Source organism: Maylandia zebra, linkage group LG20, assembly GCF_041146795.1.
Source record: "Maylandia zebra isolate NMK-2024a linkage group LG20, Mzebra_GT3a, whole genome shotgun sequence".
In the NCBI taxonomy this organism is placed as follows: Eukaryota; Metazoa; Chordata; class Actinopteri; order Cichliformes; family Cichlidae; genus Maylandia; species Maylandia zebra.
In genome coordinates this window covers 16,899,301-16,918,508 of record NC_135186.1, presented here as the reverse complement: position 1 = coordinate 16,918,508, position 19,208 = coordinate 16,899,301, and the positions used below count along the sequence as shown (strand labels likewise).

Sequence of the window (19,208 nt, the reverse complement as noted above, 5' to 3'; positions counted from 1 at the left end):
CAGGTCACAGCTTTTAATTTAGGGCTTTTCAGTCCCTTTGCTACAGAATTAGAAACCTAAGCACCTATCCATTCAGTCTGCCTTTACAAACACTGAAAGAGTGGGTTTTTCTAACAGCTCACTGAATTTCAGGTAACACGATGCCACTATTGCTGCAAGTCACAAGTGAAATTTCTTCCCCTGCTTGACATCAGCTGTATTATTCCAAAGTGGACACATGCAGCAATCACAGTCCACATAAAGTTACAGAGCAGAATCACTGAGTTCTGAGGCTTATAGCTTGGAAAAGTCAGCAATGGTCTAACTCAAAAATTGCAGTTCCACGCCTCCTCTATAATTAACATAGAAACTGTTAGCCTCATGACAACTTTCCATGGCTGGAGTAATGCATAGGCCTTGTACTGTTGTCTATATAGTATAGTTGCACTGGACCTTTGTGAGAGGCCACAGTCCTTCTGCTTTTCCTGGTCTAAAACAAGTTTTAGCTTTGCCTTAACCCTTCTACTGATTAACCATGTTTAATTTCCATCTACTTAGCGTGCGTGTGTGTGTGCGCGCGTGCGTGTGAATGAAAGAAAATACGGAAAAGTAGAGGGAAGGGTAGGTCCTAATGTGTAACATCACACATTCTTAAATACCCTCAAAGACACACCACAGTACTCCCATTAATTTCTCTTTATTAATGTAAAGACACTAAACAAGTAGAAGACATAGCCAAGTCAGATACATAAGCGCACCAGCAGAATCGTCATATGGCTACAATGACAGCATGTAAAAATTGATCGCAAACAGTCTGGGAGTTTGGATCCAGTGATACAAGATTTTTCAATTAAATTATACATTCACATTTTGTTCACTAACTTTCTATGACCGATGAACACAGTCACAACCAAAACATGTTACTCAAGCGTGCTAAAGTCATGCGTATACAGCATTTCAATGTTAGCTCTTATTTTAATATTTATGTTTGTGAAGTACAACTTACAGCTAATGTGCCAATACTGAACCGTGACGCTCTCTGCACAGGCCCACATCAACAACATGACCCATGCTTTCAACATCCATGTGGAAAACTCATCAACTAAGTGGGGAAAACAAGCCTGTAACTTGCCGAATACAAAGACACATAATATATATATGATGAAAAAAAACAACATTTCAACATTAAATTACAGAGCTCCAAAAATAAAATAACAACAATCTATTTTCAAGAAAAAGAATGAATAAAAAATTATATCTACATTTGTATATAAAAACATAGGATTGTAATAAGTTAAGACTTTTTCAATATGGAAACTCATGTGTTTCTTACAGATCTAAAAGTGACTAAGGATTGCCTTTAAACAAGTTATATTCATTACAGTATCTAAATAGATACGCAGGCATGGGTCAAACAGCAGAGAGATCCTTGAGGTACCCTGTGAGGTCGGACCCCAACTTTAAGTCGGTGGTTTGAAAAGAGGGGGGGGGGGAGGTTTTGGGATAAATGTAAATAGACGTTAGTTAAAAATTTTTTCCTTGTTTTCTCCCCGATTGCCACGACTTAGGAAAACAATTTTCAAAAAAAAAAAAGAAAAAGAAAAAAAAGGTCACATACTTTTATTGCACAGAGGTAGAGTTAGGGCTACCTAGACCTCACAGGGATTGTTAGAGACATAGCCCTGATGGTTTACAAGTCTTCAACTCACAAACTGCACACATCACAAGTATTTTAAAAAGATTTGCCACTTGACCCACGCTTGCTGAAATGACACAGTGGGTTGGAAAACCCTGCATGGTAGCAGCGAGCAGAGAGCGCACCCCTTCACGGTTAAGAATATGGGGAACAGAGAGCAGCAGAGAGGCAGGCTGAACCATGACGGTTAAAACTGCATATTGTCCACCTGGAGGCAAATGTTGAATGGTGTGTCTGTGGGGGTTTAATGTTCTTTTACACTCACACAAATACCAAGGTAGATAAAAATAAAAATCACAAGGAAAATATGTTGACCCTTCATCTGCCCAACTTTGCAGTGGTGCTTATCCAAATGACCCAGGATGCCCCCGACTGAACTTCACGCTCTTAACGATTCTCTGATCCTGGAATGAATTTGTAGATGAGCCGACGAAGACTGGGAGGCCTGTGTGTGCACGGCTCAAATGAAGGAGCAGAGACTGAGGATGCAGATTAAGGCACCATGGAACCCTGACAAATCTGAGGCACATTCCAGGACAGTACTTTTGACGTGGCTCAGGCTGTAGTTCAAGCTGATCTCTGGTCTGGTGGCCAACTGCTATGTCATGCAACCTAGAAACTGTCCACAGAGGGTACATGTGTCGGGCTCTCCCCCCATGTTCCCCACCTCCCTTGTGTGTCTCAGGAAGAACAGCATCTACTGATTACAGCAACTCGTGACTGAGTCCAGATCTGGAGCATGCTTTATTTCCTGACCTGCACACTTGCAGACTTAAAGAAATAGTCCACCATTTGAGAAAGTTTGCTTATGTATTAGTGTGAAATCTGTACGCTACATAAACCACAAGCAGAAACTAAGAAGCTTAGCTTGGCTCAGCTGAAGAACAAAAACAGTTCTAAGGTACTCAATCATAATATGTCGTGTGTATTTTTTTCCAATAAATATTTCATTTTAAATGTGTTTGTGCTCATTTAGAAAGAGTGACATCACATAGTTTGAGCTCTGACTGCTATTAGTAAACCTTTCAGTACTGTCTACAGCACATGCAGCTTTACAGCTGAGGGATGCGGATTGTTCATGGTAAGCTACCAACTAGCTTGTGAATCATCACGACATAAAGTTAGCCACAGTATGGCAAAGGTACTGTGGCACTGCATTACAAGGGAAATGTAACTATTTAATAACTTAAAATGTGCTGACTGGGTAACAAATCCAATAACATCACTTTTAAAGGGAAGTAATCAAAGCAAAAGGCTACAACCATTTCCTCTTTTGACACTGGTCGCATTTTCACATGCAAACAGGCTTCGCTATGTGCATGCCTTTGGTTTCAGAACTGAAAAACATTTTGGTGAGATCCTACTTAAAAGCTCTTTTTGGCTTGAGAATTCAACTTGACTAATAATTTACTTGTTCTTATTGCTTTTGTGTTGTGCTGAGCTGAGCTAGATTTAACACCGATATTCAGGTTGTACAGAGTAACATCCATTAGGTTGACTGGATTTACCAAAAACAATTAAATGTAAACACCAACATTTTATTTGGTAATTGTAACAGACTAACTGCTTTGCAGTTTGTTTATTATTCAGTTTATAATTTATTAACTAGATTCTATGTCTGCATTTGCATAGTTTTGCCTTTTCAGCTGAGCTGACATGCTCCCTATTAGAAATTTAGTACGAGAATTTTTGAAATTCAAATGGCAGTTTCACCAGCTATGTCTAAAGCCGATCACTTTCTGCTTCACACTTCAGCGTAAAGGTGGTAAAAATTCTTAACGCTTCTCTTTTGTAAGTGTATTTGCCAAAATGTGCAACTATTCCTTTAAGACTGAAGCCAGCACATGCAACCACACGCAATCTTAAAGCTCCTCTAAAGCAACAATTAAAGTCGTGGATAAAAACAGAAAACAAACAAACCCATTCAGACAGTGATTCAAAGATGCACAGACATGCAGCCAGATGTACAACACCACATTCACACACACAACTATGTTAGTGCCAGGTTCAGAGCTCTCAGCCCCCTCCCCCCACTACCACACACACATGTCCACATTTACAGTAACATGAAGGACATCTAACACACATCTAGGAAGATATGAAGTAGTGCAAGGGAAGGTTAAGCCCACCTTTACTTTTTTGTACGTTAAGAACATTGTGATGCGTCTCTCACACACACACACACACACGAAATTACTGACATTCATCAATATCTAGGGAACTGTAAAAGCAGTGCAGTATAATGTCATGCACAGCTGCTATTGTTTTGTTGTATTCAAGAGATCAGTTAACAGTGGTGTAGTTAAAAACTAGAAAGCAGCATTAATCTTTTTTTATACCCATCCTCTAAAGGTCATTCCCAATGTGGACAGGTGCAAAACAGGTTGGCAGGCAGTGACAGTAGCAGTAGGAACCATCACTTTGGCACCAGGCCACGGGATTGGGGATAAAGAGGGGATCCTGGGCTGGAGGGGCTGTATGAAGAGGTCGGGGTACTCGACTTCTTGCCTGTTCTTGGTCGTCTAAAGGAGAGAAAAGATTGGCATAGAGTTAGAAAACCTTTTGGTGTCACACCATCAGTGAGTTTATGCTGTTTACAGGGTTCATCTGTCACATATCAAAAATTTGCAGAGTCTTTAACAGGGTAAATCATTTCCTCTGAATGCAAATTTACAATCTGCTGTCTCCTTCCTTTTGTGTTGCGTTGTACAATATGGACAGAAATGAAACAAAGAGGAAGAGATTATTTTGTACAACAAGCCAATGTAAAGCTGTTGCAACATGGTGGGTGTAAAATATTACCAAAAAAAAAAAAAAAAAAAAAAAAAAAAAAAAAAAAAGCACTAGTTTCTTAACAGGATGCGGCACTCGAAGGTGAATATAACTTGTGGTACTGTTGCTTACCCTGACTTTGGCTTCTTGAGGCTGCCGCTAGCACCAGCAGGCAGCATTTGTCCCAAGCTGCTGTGAAAGCTTGAGGCATCTACCTCGATCTCATCCTCATCCCGAAGAGCATCCTCCAGAGCTGCCGCCAGCTTTGGGGCGATAACTGGCTCCTGGTACTCTTTAGAGGTCCGTGCAGGAATGTCCATATCCAGCATTATGATGTTCTCAGCCTAGAACAATGACACAGAATCACATTCATCTGGGAAAATTCAGTTATATACAAATGTGGTCAGAAGATTTACACATGTTGGGAAGGTCTCTTAGAGACTTTTATAAACAGCTGCAGATCATCAGTTCAAACTCCTGTATGCAAGTATAAGTTTGCCAAGATCTTGAAGAAGACCAGCTGTTTAAGAACAACCCAGGAACCACCATGCCTCGGGCCTACTGTGAATTGGAAACTACTAGAGCACCAGTGTGAAAATAATATGATGTTATATAATGCATTGCATTATGTTTAATAACCAGTAAAGTATTTGCAATGAGCTCAATCTTAAACCTGTGCAGCAGTAACGTTAATCTTTTAAATACTGACAACTGCCATTGCTACGTCTCAGCCTAACTTTAAAAAGTTAGGCGTACTGGCACAAAAGTTAGGCGCACACAAATTTTATAATAATTTATATAATATAACGTGTTTTTCTGGATACACTGCTTTTTCAGCTTTCAAAGATTGATGACACCGTGTCAGAGCACTGGCTATGAATTTCAGACGGATCAGGCCTTAACTTAACAGAAAAGTTAGCAATAGTTCTTTTCCTATTCCACTTCTGTCGTGCCTAGGCTGCTCACTACGGCTGGGTATCATCACTGATTTCTATAATCCATTCGATTCCGGTTTTCAAAGTCCCGATTCGATTCAACTTAGCCTCAGACAGTCAGAAATATTATTTCTGATCATTTATCAGTACTGACTTCTTCAGAATTGTGAACATCACAGCAGATGCCTTTGTGTGAAAGTAACTGAGAATAAAACAGAAAAACATGAAGGAGATTTTCCTGGTCTGGCTTTTTATAGCAGATAACCTTAAAAATATTCTACAATGTTCTGCATATAAAGTTTAAATTTCTTCAGTATTGAACAACAGAAAAAACAGGCTTTCTTGTCCGAGGTCATTTAAGTGAAAAAAAGAAAAGAAAAAGACAGCAGCCACAGCGCTGTAAACAACGGTAGACTGGTGGGTAATAAGCGAATGAATAATACAGAAAACAGAGATTGGAGACGGGAAACTGTTCTTGAAGGATAGAGAGAGAGAGAGCTAGCTGTGCATGGAGTGTGATTTTAATAGTCGTGGAAGAAAAACAGCAAAATTCATGACGACATTAATCAAATGTGAAGCGCAGTTTGCTGCTTCTTTTGCTGCTGGCTCGGTGGATTTTGGTTGGAGAGACAAAACCTGCAGCTCAGAATCAGCGCAAAAAGACGTAATCACAGCGCGGACCGGACGCATCAGGATCGCTAAGCTCCAACAGCGTGTACGTCTACGGGCCGTCGGGTGAGAAAGCCGAGAAAGTTGATTCTGATGCGTCGGTCCATTCTGTGTTTACGTCTTTGTGTGGAATCCGTGTACCTGCTCTCATTTGCTGTTTGGTTGTTGTTGAAATGGTTTTGTGAGCTTTAATCTGAGAATCTGGCGTTTCTGGCAAAATACAGTTATATTTAAAAGTCGATTCAGGATTTAATGAATTGATATCGCTTTATTCAAGCTACTCACCTCCCACTTCCACCTGCACTTTCAACTGGACCACGGCCAATCAGAGAGGTCCCGCCCTTTACTATCTCTGATTGGTTTAGTCCACGATAGGGGCAAAATGTGTGTCTGTTGACCACAGGGAAGGTTGCAGATTTTTTTTTTTTGCTACCCGAACAGTTGGTCGCACAGGTGCAAGCAAATTTTTTTTTTTTTTTTTAGTCGCACCACTGAAAAATTTGGTCGCATTTGCGACCAAATTGGTCGCACTCTAGAGCTCTGCTACACTGCAGCATTCGAGTTATCACATTCACAAGACCTTCAGAAAATTGGACGTTTGATTTAAGCTCGTTTGATGCACCTATGGTATCATTTTGTAAATCCTAGTTGACTTCTTCTCAACTATGAGCAGGGATCTAGATTAACTTTTTGCCACAGTTGCACTGATGCACTTTTTTTTCTTTAAGAGTACCAGTACAAAAGTTAGATGCACCCAAATTTTTCAACCTCATCACTTAACCCCCATGTTTTACATGTTCACTATAACTTTACGTTAACTTAACAAAAAAAGTTATCAATCGTTCTTTTCATCTTTTCTCATTACCCACAGCTACATCTACTTCTGTCGGGGCTAGGCTACTTACTAGGGCTGGGTATCATCACCGATTTCTATATTTGATTCAATTCCGATTCGAAAGGTCCTGATTTGATTCTATTCAATTTTGACCCAGACAATCAGAAATATTTTAATGCTGATCATTAATCAGCACTGACACGTGTGAGACTTCATCAGAGGTGTAAGAATCCCAGCAGATGCCTTTGTGTCAAAGTAATTGAGGATAAAACTCAGAAAAACATGAAGGAGATTTTCCTGGCCTGGCTTTTTAAATAAATAAATACAATTTTATTTATATAGCACCTTTCTAGACAGAATCACAAAGTTCTGCACATAAGATAACAAATAATAAAACTGTAAAACAGACAATATAAAACAGGCAGAAATTTAACCAAAAACCGTTTTAAAAAGGTGAGTTTTGAGTTGTTGTTTTTTTTAAAAAACAACTACCGAGTCCACAGTTCTTAATGTATGAGGGAGAGAGTTCCACAGTCTTGGGGCCACAGTGGCAAAAGCTCTGTCACCCTTTGTTCTCATCTTAGTCTGTTTTATAGCAAGTAAGCCCTGATCAGATGATCTCAGGGACCTGCTAGGGACATAGGGCTGTAGCAGATCGGAGATGTAGGATGGTTCCAGTCTATGCAAGGCTCTAAATGTCAAGACCAGGATCTTAAAATGTACTCTAAATTCAACAGGAAGCCAGTGTAGCTGAAATAGCAGTGGTGTCACATGTGAATACTTTGAGGATTTTGTCAACAGCCTAGCTGCAGCGTTTTGCACAACCTGCAGATCCAGAGAACCTTTGCTTAGACACAAACAAACAGATACAATAGTCCAAGCGTGAGGAAATAAATGCATGTATAGCTATCAGTTCAGGGAGAGATAAAAATGGGGCTTAATGATGTAATTTCTTAAATGATAAAAACAAGACCGAACCAGAGATTTCACATGCCGATCCAATGTGAGAGTCGAGTCAAAAGTGACACCTAAATTCCTGATAGAGGATTTAACATGCACAGAAAGAGGACCAAGGGCTTTCACTATCTGGGATAAAGTCTGTCCGGAGCATATATGAGGACTTCAGTTTTCCCCTTCTTGAGTTGGAGTGCTTGATGGAATCAGTCATTTAAAAGCTGAAGCTTAGATAAATCCTGGGGGCTTAAAAGAAATGTACAACTGAATATCATCAGCATAACAGTGATAAGAAATGTCCTCAAAAGAGCCCATTATATGCTGGAGGGGAGAAGATATATTACAACCAATAAAGGCCCCAAAACCGAACCCTGAGGGACACCACAAAAGTAAGGGAGGTAGAGGATGACCTACAATCGGAGACCACCACAGAAAAAGATCGGTTATGTAGATATGAGGAGAACCACCCTAAGGCAGTACCTGATACACCAACCCAATGTTTAAGCCTTTCAAGGAGGATGTGGTGGTCAACAGTGTCAAAAGTCGATGTTAGGTCCAACATAACTAGGACCGAGCATTTTCCTGCATCATTATTCATCAAAATGTCACTTGAGACCCTAGGAAGGGCTGTTTCTGCGGAGTGAGCTCTGCGAAAGCCGGATTGAAACTTATCGCAAATGTTATGTTTGTGAAAGTAACCAAAATGACAGGGCGTGATGAGGTGGAGACAGACATAACAGGTGCTGAATGAGAAAAGTTCATTCTTATGTTATTAATCTTTGCAAGAAGAAAAGAAAGAAAACTGTCACAGTCCTCATTAGATGAAATGGGAGCTATTGAAAGTAGAGCAGGGCGATATGGCCAAAAATATTTATCACGATATATATTTGAAAATTTGCGATAATGATATAACTGACGATATAATTGATGCGAGACAAAATACAACTCCACAACATTACTAGCGCAAAAAGACAACCTTCCATTTATTTTCACTTAAACAAGAAGCTGGTTTTTATGTACATTAAAGCTTTATAAAAATGTAACAGTGCAAATGCAAATTCCTTGCTGAAAGTTTAACCAAAAGGCATTTCCAGTAGAAATGGGCTGACATATCCTGAGCATAACCATGTATAATATCCACTGAAGTTAAAAAGAGGTGCTTTGCAACATTAAACTGCAGTATGCAGTACGTATTTTTCGGACCATGAGGTGCACGGGATTATAAGGCACATTAAGCGAAACAAAGCAGTCAGATAAATCAAACTTTATTAAACTCATTCTTCTTGCTTCCTCCACTTCTGTACCATTGATTCATTAATGTTGAATTCTCTGGCAGCTGTTCTATTCCCATGTTGTTGCAGTATATTAATGACTAACCTGGTATTGTGGATGGATTATCTCAGTTGTTCTCCTGACTGAAGTTTGGTCCGTTTACAGCATCCTGCCATGCGATTGCATTTGTCTCTAACCATGAGGAACCTTCACGTTAACTTTTATAAGTGGAAAAGTGTTAGTGTTCGTCCTCCAGCTTCACTGTTTATGTTATGCTAACATAGCTGTGTCGCTAGCGATCACGTAGCACATCATTATATACCAGCTAGCCCAACTTCAGTAACCCTACAAACGTCACTGCTGTTTAGTTTCCTGTCTTCATTTATGTTGGACGTGATAGCAGAGCTGTACGTTTGAATTTTTTCAGAAATCTCTCAGTCAGAACATGCTATATCATGCTTAGGTAACTAGCGAAACTAGCGAGCTAACTTCCGCTAGCTTCCTGCTAACTTCTAACTCCGTTAAATGTAATAAATTTTGTTTTCATGGATGCCTGGAAGTTAAACTTCATAGTTACACCTGGTAAAGCAGCAATGCTGATCGTTTTATTAAAGATGAAAGAATTTAGACAGTTTTTAACTCTCAGTGATGCTGCAGTGTTTGTTTGACCTGAAGTATACGGAGTTTAGGACCCAGATTACTCCCAGATTTAAGAGCATCTTAGTCCGACAAATACGACAATAACGACGGCCGCTTGCATGTTCTGCAAAAAAATGTGCTTTGTTGTGTATCTGACGGACAAACACCAAATCAGTTCCACATCACTGAAGTTGCACCATTTTTACAAACCAATTCTGGTTCATCTGTTTCACTCAACAATCGGCCATGTGCGTATGAAAACAAAGGCATTGCGCATGCGCGTTTTACTCATTCTATCGCGATATTTCATTTTCCTATCGTTGCCTAACATTATACCGGTATTACCGTGAACGGTATAAAATGGCCCAGCCCTAATTGAAAGTTTACATTTCTACGCTATTGAACAGCAGAAATGAGGCTTTCTTGTCAGACGTAAATTTTTTGGGGGGGGGGGGGGAGAACGCGTCCGACAGCGCTGTAAACAACGGTAGACTGGTGAAAAATAAGCAAGAAAATGAATGCAGATTTTAGATGAGAAACTGTTCTTGAAGTACATTGAGAGAGGGAGAGCGAGAGAAAGAGCTGTGCAGAAAGTGTGATTTTTATTGTGGTTGAAGCAAAGCAGTAAAAGTAAGAGAGAATTCATGAAGATGTTTATCAAAGGTGAAGTGCAGTTTTGATCTTCTTTTGATGCTGGTTCAATGAGTTTTGGTTGGAGAGAGACAAAACTTGTAGCATCAGAATCTAGCGCAAAATAAGAAGTAAACACAAAGCACGGACCCGGAGCATCAGAATCATTGAGCTGTCAGTTTTCATTTATATTTAAAAGTCGATTTAGGATTTAATGAATCGATATCGCTTCATTCACTACTACTACTCACCTCTATCCGCCTGCACTTTCAAACGTACACACGCTTAGGACTACAGGACTATCTGGACCATGGACAATCAGAGAGGTCTCGCCCCTGACTATCTCTGATTGGTTTAGACCTCGATATAGGCATAATGTGTGTCTGTTGTTGACCACACGGAGACTTTCAGAGACTTTTTGTATGGCTGGTCGCACTGGTGCGACCTACGAGTTTTTTAGTTGCACCATTGAGAAATTAGGTTGCACCATTGAGAAATTAGGTTGCATATGCGACCAAATTGGTCGCACGCTAGAGCCCTGTATGAGAGTGAGGTGAATTTCAACGCGTTGTGCTCCCATGCACAACCTTTGTTGTCCCCATCAGCTTTCTACAGCTGAGGGAAAATACAGTTTTATATGCAGTGATAACTTAACTATAATAACAACACTATAAAGGAGAGGGAGAAAAGCTTACTTTGTATCTCATGTCAGGCTTCAACATCATGGCCACACGGGCATGGTGACTGAGGGGCCTCCAGTAGCCGACTGCAGACCGAGGCCTGCTCATCATCTGATGGTCACTGAGTGAGAAAGAGAGAGAGAGAAAAGGAGTATTACAAAGCAGCATGGGAAATTTGCTTCTTGCTTTGGTGTTTTACAATAAATCAGTTGCCAGCTCTGCCACTCTGCAGCACTATAATGAGCAACTGTGTGCACCATTTGCTAGAATTGCATGCCAAACAGCATCTATTGAAGGGACTTTTAGTTTCCCTTTCCTAATAAGGCACAGGTTCCACAGCTGGTTCTCCAACACTTGTCTGTTTTAGCTCTTTTCCAGTAGAACCTATTAGGGTCAGGTCGGCTCGGTTTTTAGGGTTTTCCATTAGGTGGCAGTACCTGGTACCAGGTACTTTTTTAGTACCTACTTGGCCGGAATTCCAAGCGATCTAAAGTGATCAGAAAACATGACGTCAAGACTGCATGCCACCGATTGGCTAGTCAGTGATGTCATTCGATAAGTCTCCTTCACGAGAAGCAAAACTTCTACTTATGAATCCCTGCAATGAGGAAAATGGCTACACAAAAAACAACAGCGTGGTTCCAGACCGAGCAGCAAGTATATCACCGACTCAATGTGTTCCTTTGTTGTGGTGTTTAGAACGACCCCACGTACATTGGGTGGTACTCGATTGTAATGGACAACCAAAACAGAGTCGAGTAGGTAGTAGAGGAAAAGCACTATTTGTGAACCTAAAGGTAAATATAAGCTAGTCAAGCAGAAAACATTCTAAAAATGTTATGATTTGAGATGGAAAGACCCACTCTGAATATTCCCAGACTTACTCCTCAATACGTGTGATGGGCTTCATCTTCCATTCCTCAGGCTCCTCATCGAAGAAAGCCCTGTTGACTATTTTGTTTTTCTCCTCTAGAGGAATGAAGTTTTCAATAATCAGATGTCTGAAAGAAACACATGAACATTTAATAGACAGACAGGGAGACAGAGAGAGACAAAGAAAACTCAGACATGTTATTTAAAACAGGAAAGGTTGAAAGCATTTGAATGTAATGTATCTGTTCCTCATTAAATATTTCATTTCCATGCACTACAGTGAGAAAGAGTCTTAAAGCACAAGAAGCTCCACTAATTCGCTAGCAATCTTTTTACGGTTCCTCCTCGATCACATGACACAGTCTTGATCAGAGATTTGTGTCGGGCCAACATTGATATGCAGACTTCATACTTGAGTTTGAGGTCCCTGGTGAGTTCGTTTTGGATCTGCTCCATCTCCTGGCGCTCGTTGATGTGTGCTTCTTGGAGATCTTGGATTTCTGCCTTCACTGACTGCAGCTTGGAAAACAGCTAGAGGAGAGAGAAAGAGAAAACTAGAGTGACCAGAAAAAGACTGTTAGAGCATTCAGCCTTAAATGTTTTTGTTTAAAAGCCTGATTGTCATAAGGAATAATGAACAACCCAAATAGAACACCACAGACAATACCCGACTTAAAATAGCAGTTGACCTACTTACTTGCAAGAAACTTTATTACCCGACAAACCAAAAACACTGTACCTTCAACAGTGTCATTATGATGACAAGGTATGCCAACTTTGTCAATCTCAATATTAGATTCTGATCGTTTTATTTATTTATTTCTTATTTTTTGTTAAATGAAGGTTATGAAATTCAACATTTTTTTTACCATCCAAATCCATATACATGTTGATATAGTTAGTTTGTTGCACATTCAGCACAATTATTTTCATATTAAACAAATTTTAATACTAGACAAAGATAGCCCGAGTAAATATGAAAGGTTTTGAAATGATTACATCATTTAAGTAAGACAAATAAGCAAAAAAATCTAACTCAGGAAGGGGGCAAATACTTTCACAGCATTGTAAACGTTCAGTTCAATTGAGTCAGCTCACAATCACCTCAATGTGCTTATATTGTAATAAAAAAAATTCTATAAGGTTACTGAGATCTGGTAATAATGATGGGGAGGAAGAAGCCCTTTTAACAGGAAGAGAACTCTGGGGAAAACGAGGCTCAGAGATAGACGGCCATCAGCTGGAGATTAGGGTAATGGCTTTTGAAATGAAAGATACCATGTTTACACTGCAGGTTTACCTCATTCTACATAAAGTGGAGAGTTTGTTTCCAGCCAGTCTGGTTTATCAACGACTCTATACTCTGCAATGCCATCATTAATCTTTGGTAACAAAGCAAAACACTTTTCACTTGTTTTCACTTTCATTAATTTCCATTTCTATATTCATTTTAAATGTCAGGGGCTGATATTGTAAAATCATAGCCTCTTTAAAAAAAAAAAAAAAAAAAAAAAAGGAGTACTCTCAGAACTCAGTTCCTCTTTTTCTTTTGTGTCAACATGAAAACAAAAACTATTTTGACATTTGGGAATCAATTCAGAATTCTTCCATACCCATGTGAACCAAATTTGTTGATAATGCCTTGGGCAAATGTGACAACCATCCTCACCTTTTTCAGCTTCTTGGTTTTAATGTCAACTTCCTGTTGCAGAGAAGTGTAGGTCTCCTTAAGCTCCAGTGTCTCTTCATCACGACTTTCCATTTGCTGCTGCATCTCTCGCTCTCGCCGTTTCTGGACACACATAAACAAACTTGCATGTGTTCACAACTTTTAATGGGTTCTGTCTCTGAGATCAAAGACAATTTACTGGCTGAAAGATGTTTTCGTCTGGTACTAAATGGACAAAAATGTTCACTTTCAAAAATCAGTGCCTAGTCTGCTGAAGAAGTCTGAAATGCCTAACAAGGAATTTGATGAATTTGGAATCATAAGTACATGGGATAGAAAACTGCTAGCAGAGTAATGTTTTGGTAATATAGAAAGTATTACCCCTGTACTTGGCCTTGGTGCCAACCCCTTTACTATACCTGTTCAGCAATCTCCTGCCTCTTTTGCTCCAGCATTCTTTGCTGCTCATTGGTGTGATCCACAATGTTCTTCCCCCCTACTAGGAGCTTACTCTCCATCGCCTGGATGCAAATAAAAATTAGGAAAAGATCTCTTTAAGTCACACAAGGGATAAAAGAAAATGACTCCAAGCACAGGACCAGTACAACCTCAAAGAAGCTATGGTAACTTTTGTGAGTGTAATTTAAATAATTTTGAGCTTGAACGCTTCCTTTTGTTCAAAATTGCTTCAACAGATAAGTAGAAGTTCCCCACAGCACATAGGTGCTCATGTTTGATTTGACAGATTTGTGTGTTATTTTTAACACACTGGATACCCTTCTTTGTGTCTACATCCAGGGATCTTTTGTTTCTTAAGTGAATGTGTGAACCACTGCACTACGGAGCCACAGCTAGTTCTAAAAGGAAGAACACCTATGCCAGAGTCATTTTCATTGACTTTGTCTCAGCTTTTAACACGATCATTCCACAGCAGTTGGTGGAAAAGCTGATTCTATTAGGCGTGAACCCTGCAACCTCCAACTGGGTTTTCAGCTTCCTGACAAAGCGGCAACAGACAGTCAAGGTGGGCAGCCACACATCAAAGACTATCTTACCGAGTACAGGCTCTCCTCAGGGGGGTGTCCTGAGCCCGCTGTTGTTCAGTCTGCTCACACATGACTCTAACCAAATTGTGAAGTTTGTAGATGACTCAACAGTGGTTGGCCTCATCACTGACATGAGTGATGAGTCCACTTATATAATGGACATGGAGCAGCTTGAAGTGTGGTGTAGATCTCATAATCCCACCATCAATGTGTATAAAACAAAAGAGATGGTAATTGATTTCAGGAAGTCTGGCAGAGTTCACAGACCTCACCATAGATGGTGCTGCTGTGGAGAGGGCCAGCAGTGTTAAGTTTCTGGGTGTGCACCTAGAGTTAATACCACAGCAGTTTAAATTGAAACAAAAAGAAAAAGCACAAAAGCGTCTCCACTCCCTCAGGAGACTCAGAAAAGCAGGACTCTCCACACTTCACCTCACAACTTTTTGCAGAGGCACCATTAAAAACATCCTGACACAAAGTTTTACATCTTGGTTTGGCAGCTGCAAGTCCAATGAAAAGCAACAACTCAATAGACTGCCAGGAGGATTGTTGGTGCCCCTCTCTCGTCTCTGGAAGAAATCTACAAACAGAGCTGCATACACTTAGCTATCTCCATCATCAGAGACTCCCACCACCCCTCTCATAGCCTGTTCTCCCTCCTGCTGTCTGGCAAGAGAGAGGAGCATCAGCTGCAGAACCACCAGGATGCTGGAAGGGTTCTTTGCACAAGCAGCGAGACTGACAAATGAACTGTGCCCCCTCCCCATCCATTCCGCTATTCACAAAGCTATACTGTAAGATCTACGAGCGGACTTTGATAACCCCTATCTACACATGCATGCACACACGCATACAATATACAGCTCAAATACACACACGACTTAATTTAATTACCCCCTTCTGTGAAAGGACTGCTGCTGCTATCGGAATTAGTGTGACTATTTAGACTTGAGTTTGTTTTAGAATTTAGATTTTGTTTTTTGTTTTTTATCCCCGTTTATTGTTATGATTTATTACTGCCTTTTTAAAAACATTTTATTGACTATTTCACCAGCTGATGAGTGTTTCATTTCAGCCTGGGTAACACCATACGAAATGACAAACTTCTTGAAACTCTTGGTACTTAAAAAAAAAAAAAAAATCTGCTTACCTTAACTTTGGCTGCAAGCTTCTCTCCGGCCTCCCTCTCCTTCCGGAAGTCTTCCATTTTCCTCTCTTTCTCTTTAAGAAGCCGGGCTTTCTCCTCAGCTACCAGGCTGTGATCCTCCAGGATTGCCTTTCTCTCCTTTTCCAACTTCTCCTGCTGTTCTCTCCAGTAGTCCCCCTTGTCGTCTCCATCTTCCTCATCGTCCTCTGTCTCGCCACTTTCCAGACCCTCATCATCGCTCCCTTCCCCAGCTCTCCTCCTCAGCCTTCTCTTTTTCTTTCCTGAGCGTTTCTGCAGCTGCGCCTTCAGCCTGGCAATCTCCTCCTGAAACTCCCTGAGCAGGGCATCTTTGGGATCTTCATTGATACGTGGTTTGTTCTTGATATTTTTTGCCCTGTTTGAATAGCGCAGAGTTGTTAAGGTCTCCTCCACATTGTAGGATGCTGGGCCAATGTTGGCAACCATGACAGTGCGGGCATTGCCCCCTAGGGAGTCCTGCAGCAGACGTGTCAGCTTCGAGTCTCGGTAAGGGATGTGGCTGCTCCTGCCATCCACCAGAGCTGATATGACATTACCAAGAGCAGAAAGGGATAGATTTATCTTTGTGGCTTCTTTAAGCCTCTCCCCCTGAGCTCCAGTCTTGGTTTGCCTTTCACTGCCAGCTAAATCCACCAGGTTGAGTTTGCCAACTCTTATGTGGTTCTCTCCATCCACACCCAACTCACTGCACTCCACCGTGATGACAAAAATGGCGTGAGAGCGTGAGCTGTGCTCATTCATATTAGTGGCTCCAACTGATCGATTCTGGTTTCCCACATTCATGACATGCTCGATCTCTCGCACACTCTTGGTAACAAATGATGAAAGATCTTTAACATACACACCCGTGTCGGGCCTCTCCCTGAGCTCGAGACGACGTGACTGATCTTTTGAGAGCAAGTCTCTGATCTCCTCCTGGTAGATTTCTAAGTATGACGCTCTGACAAGGTACTGTTGGTTCTGTGAACGTGAAATGTGTGTGAAGATGTGCTCAAAGGAGTTTGGGATCACTCCTCTCTTCTCCGGATCATTTCTCACCCCTTCCATAGTGTAAGTCTTCCCTGTACCCGTCTGGCCATAAGCAAAGATGGTCCCATTAAATCCCAGAAGAACAGACTCAACCAGGGGCCTGAAGGTTTCATCATACATTTCTAGCTGTTTCGAGTTCCAACCATAAACAGCATCAAATGTAAAGATTTTGGGCAGTTCGTTGCCCGAGGACTCCCTTGGGTTTCTCACAATAATTTGGCCCAGTTTGACATCAACAGACACCACACTCTCATACTTGGCGGCCCGCTCTTTCTCGTTCATAGGACGGCAACGGACCACCACCTTGACTGACTCCGAGCTCTTGCTCTTGGACATGGTGAGGAGCACCTGCCAATCCTTGCTGCTTGGCACCTTGTCTTCCTAAAGAGCAGCTTTAGTAACACTTCAGCAATAGATTGCCCAAATCTGACACTGCTGGGGTGAAAACAATCAGTGAATTACATCTCAGATCATGGTTAAAGCATCGCACAGGTTAAAGTGAAATTCTGCCACCGGATGGCACTGCTTACAAGCAGGTGTTTTGATTTAGGATAAGTACTAGTGCCTAACTTCTTTAAATTTTATGTGTTTTTAGATATCCTCGCTTCTGCACAACTTTGTGGAAGATGGTTCCACTAGCTCACTGCACTACCTTGTGTTAGAAAGGGGTATTACAAAGAACTAAATACCAGCCCTAATTCAAACAGCTGGTGTCTCTTTATGACAACATATAGATGTTTTGGACACATGCTAATGACTGTTATTTCTTCAGTCTCTGTTAACAGGTTTAGTTGATTCGGGAAGGGTTAAAAGTATTTTTAACTACCTTTAAGGACAAAAAGAGAAACCCACTTGGTTAAGGTATCGGATAGGCAGCGAGACCGCTTACCTGACACATCTGAGCAGCCGTTCCCTTGCACATAAAACTAAGCTTCCTAAGACTTTTGCAGCTATCACCGTAAAATACCACAGCAACAGGCATAATCACACATTAAGCTAAATATAGTTGTTTAAATGAATAACCGTTTTCCTATTCACATGCAAACTGAAAAAAACAATCGCACTGATACACTGCTCTGTCAGAGTACATAGCAATGACACTACTTTAAATTGGCTAACTGGATTTCAGCTAATTAGGTGAAGAAACCTCACCTTGGTTTAAAGTTGGAATGTCAGATAATTAAATGACAGCCTTTAGAAAGAAATTTGATAAATGGTCAATTTTACGATGGCAGGTTAGTAAACGTTACCAGTTGATTAGTCAAACTCACGGATCAGCTTTCTAGCGTTAGCTCATTTTAAACACGTCCTGTAACGAGACCACAACACTGGGCTAGCAACTGCAAACAAACTGGTAACCTAAGCTACAAATCTGGTAGCACTGCCCGGCTAACACTCTTAGCAAATCTAAAGATTATATTCAAGATATCGCTACGCGAAATTTCGCAAAACCTACTAACACAACTTTACACCAGCCACACAGAAACGTAATTTAACACTAACCAGTGACAAACGTTAGCTTACGCAAAACTCCCACTGCGATGAAGTGAATCGTCGATGGCTAAATTCCTGCCGAACCAGCAGCGGTTCGATTTTGTTGCGCGTCTCCTCGTGAATTTACGGAACGGGTGCTGGAAGTGGCCAAAAATGATCACGTGAAGTCTGGCGTTTAACTTTGTAAGACCCAACCCATCTCAAAAAAAAAAAAAAAAAGCAAGAAAATTCTGATTTTTTTTTTTTGGAACTAAGATGTCTTATTAACCCTCATAACAAAATCCACGGGTTTTTTTTTTTGCTACATCATGTTGTGTATGACATATTTAGTGTATCGCATTTGATACATCGGGTGTTTTTGGCACTTTTTTGTAAACAATGTTATTTTAGACAAAAAAAATAATTTTGTCCATAACATTTTGAAATTATGGCAAGTATTGATCATGTTGATGAGATCTCAGGTCTCAGAAACTGATACTCATGTATCAAATATAATACAAAGGGCATTATAGGGTTAACAGCAGCTGGTATCCTGTATGTTACATTACTGCCCATTTCTAATTCCTTAGGCAGGAATTGTCATTTCATTCTTTGAAAAAATTCAAAATCTTGTGTGCTCTGAGAGATGTCCTCTTAGCTGAATATAGCTATCAATGTCCAGAGATGCACTCTAGAAAAAAAAAAATTTTTTTTGGTCCAAAAGTTTGCCATAGTGAGGTTGGATTGCAAAGCAAAGACAATTTAGTTGACTTTTTGTAAAAGAAAATATTCACTTTCAGTCTAAACACCTGGACAAACTACTTTTAGACATTTGCATCAATGCATCTCTATAGGAAGGAGTTACATCCAA

General features: G+C 40.5%; 1 protein-coding gene across 5 annotated transcripts; it reads right to left on the bottom strand.

The window, feature by feature from the left end:
- Window positions 1-660: 660 nt before the first annotated feature.
- Window positions 661-18,508, bottom strand: kif3b (kinesin family member 3B). Of its 5 annotated transcripts, none has more exons than XM_004573443.4 (9): window positions 18,368-18,508; window positions 15,800-17,299; window positions 14,023-14,124; window positions 13,604-13,726; window positions 12,347-12,465; window positions 11,946-12,062; window positions 11,077-11,182; window positions 4,580-4,791; window positions 661-4,197 (listed from the first exon to the last, which is right to left on the bottom strand). In XM_004573443.4, exons 2-9 carry the CDS (start codon window positions 17,198-17,200, stop codon window positions 4,092-4,094), a joined length of 2,286 nt encoding a protein of 761 aa, XP_004573500.1. In that variant the 5' UTR covers window positions 17,201-17,299; window positions 18,368-18,508; the 3' UTR covers window positions 661-4,091. The 5 variants fall into 5 exon arrangements, with proteins under 5 accessions (XP_004573500.1, XP_004573504.1, XP_004573502.1 ...); XM_004573447.4 differs by having other exon boundaries at window positions 15,800-17,296; window positions 18,368-18,507; XM_004573445.4 differs by having other exon boundaries at window positions 18,389-18,502.
- Window positions 18,509-19,208: the final 700 nt, after the last annotated feature.

Excerpts from the sequence above, each read along its gene's own strand:
- kif3b (XM_004573443.4), bottom strand. The coding sequence starts at position 17,200 with ATGTCCAAGAGCAAGAGCTCGGAGTCAGTCAAGGTGGTGGTCCGTTGC. Across the intron at positions 12,466-13,603 it reads AAACCAAGAAGCTGAAAAAG|CTGTTTTCCAAGCTGCAGTC; the intron begins GTGAGGATGGTT and ends TCTCTCCTCTAG. Across the intron at positions 12,063-12,346 it reads ACCAGGGACCTCAAACTCAA|ACATCTGATTATTGAAAACT; the intron begins GTATGAAGTCTG and ends TGTTTCTTTCAG.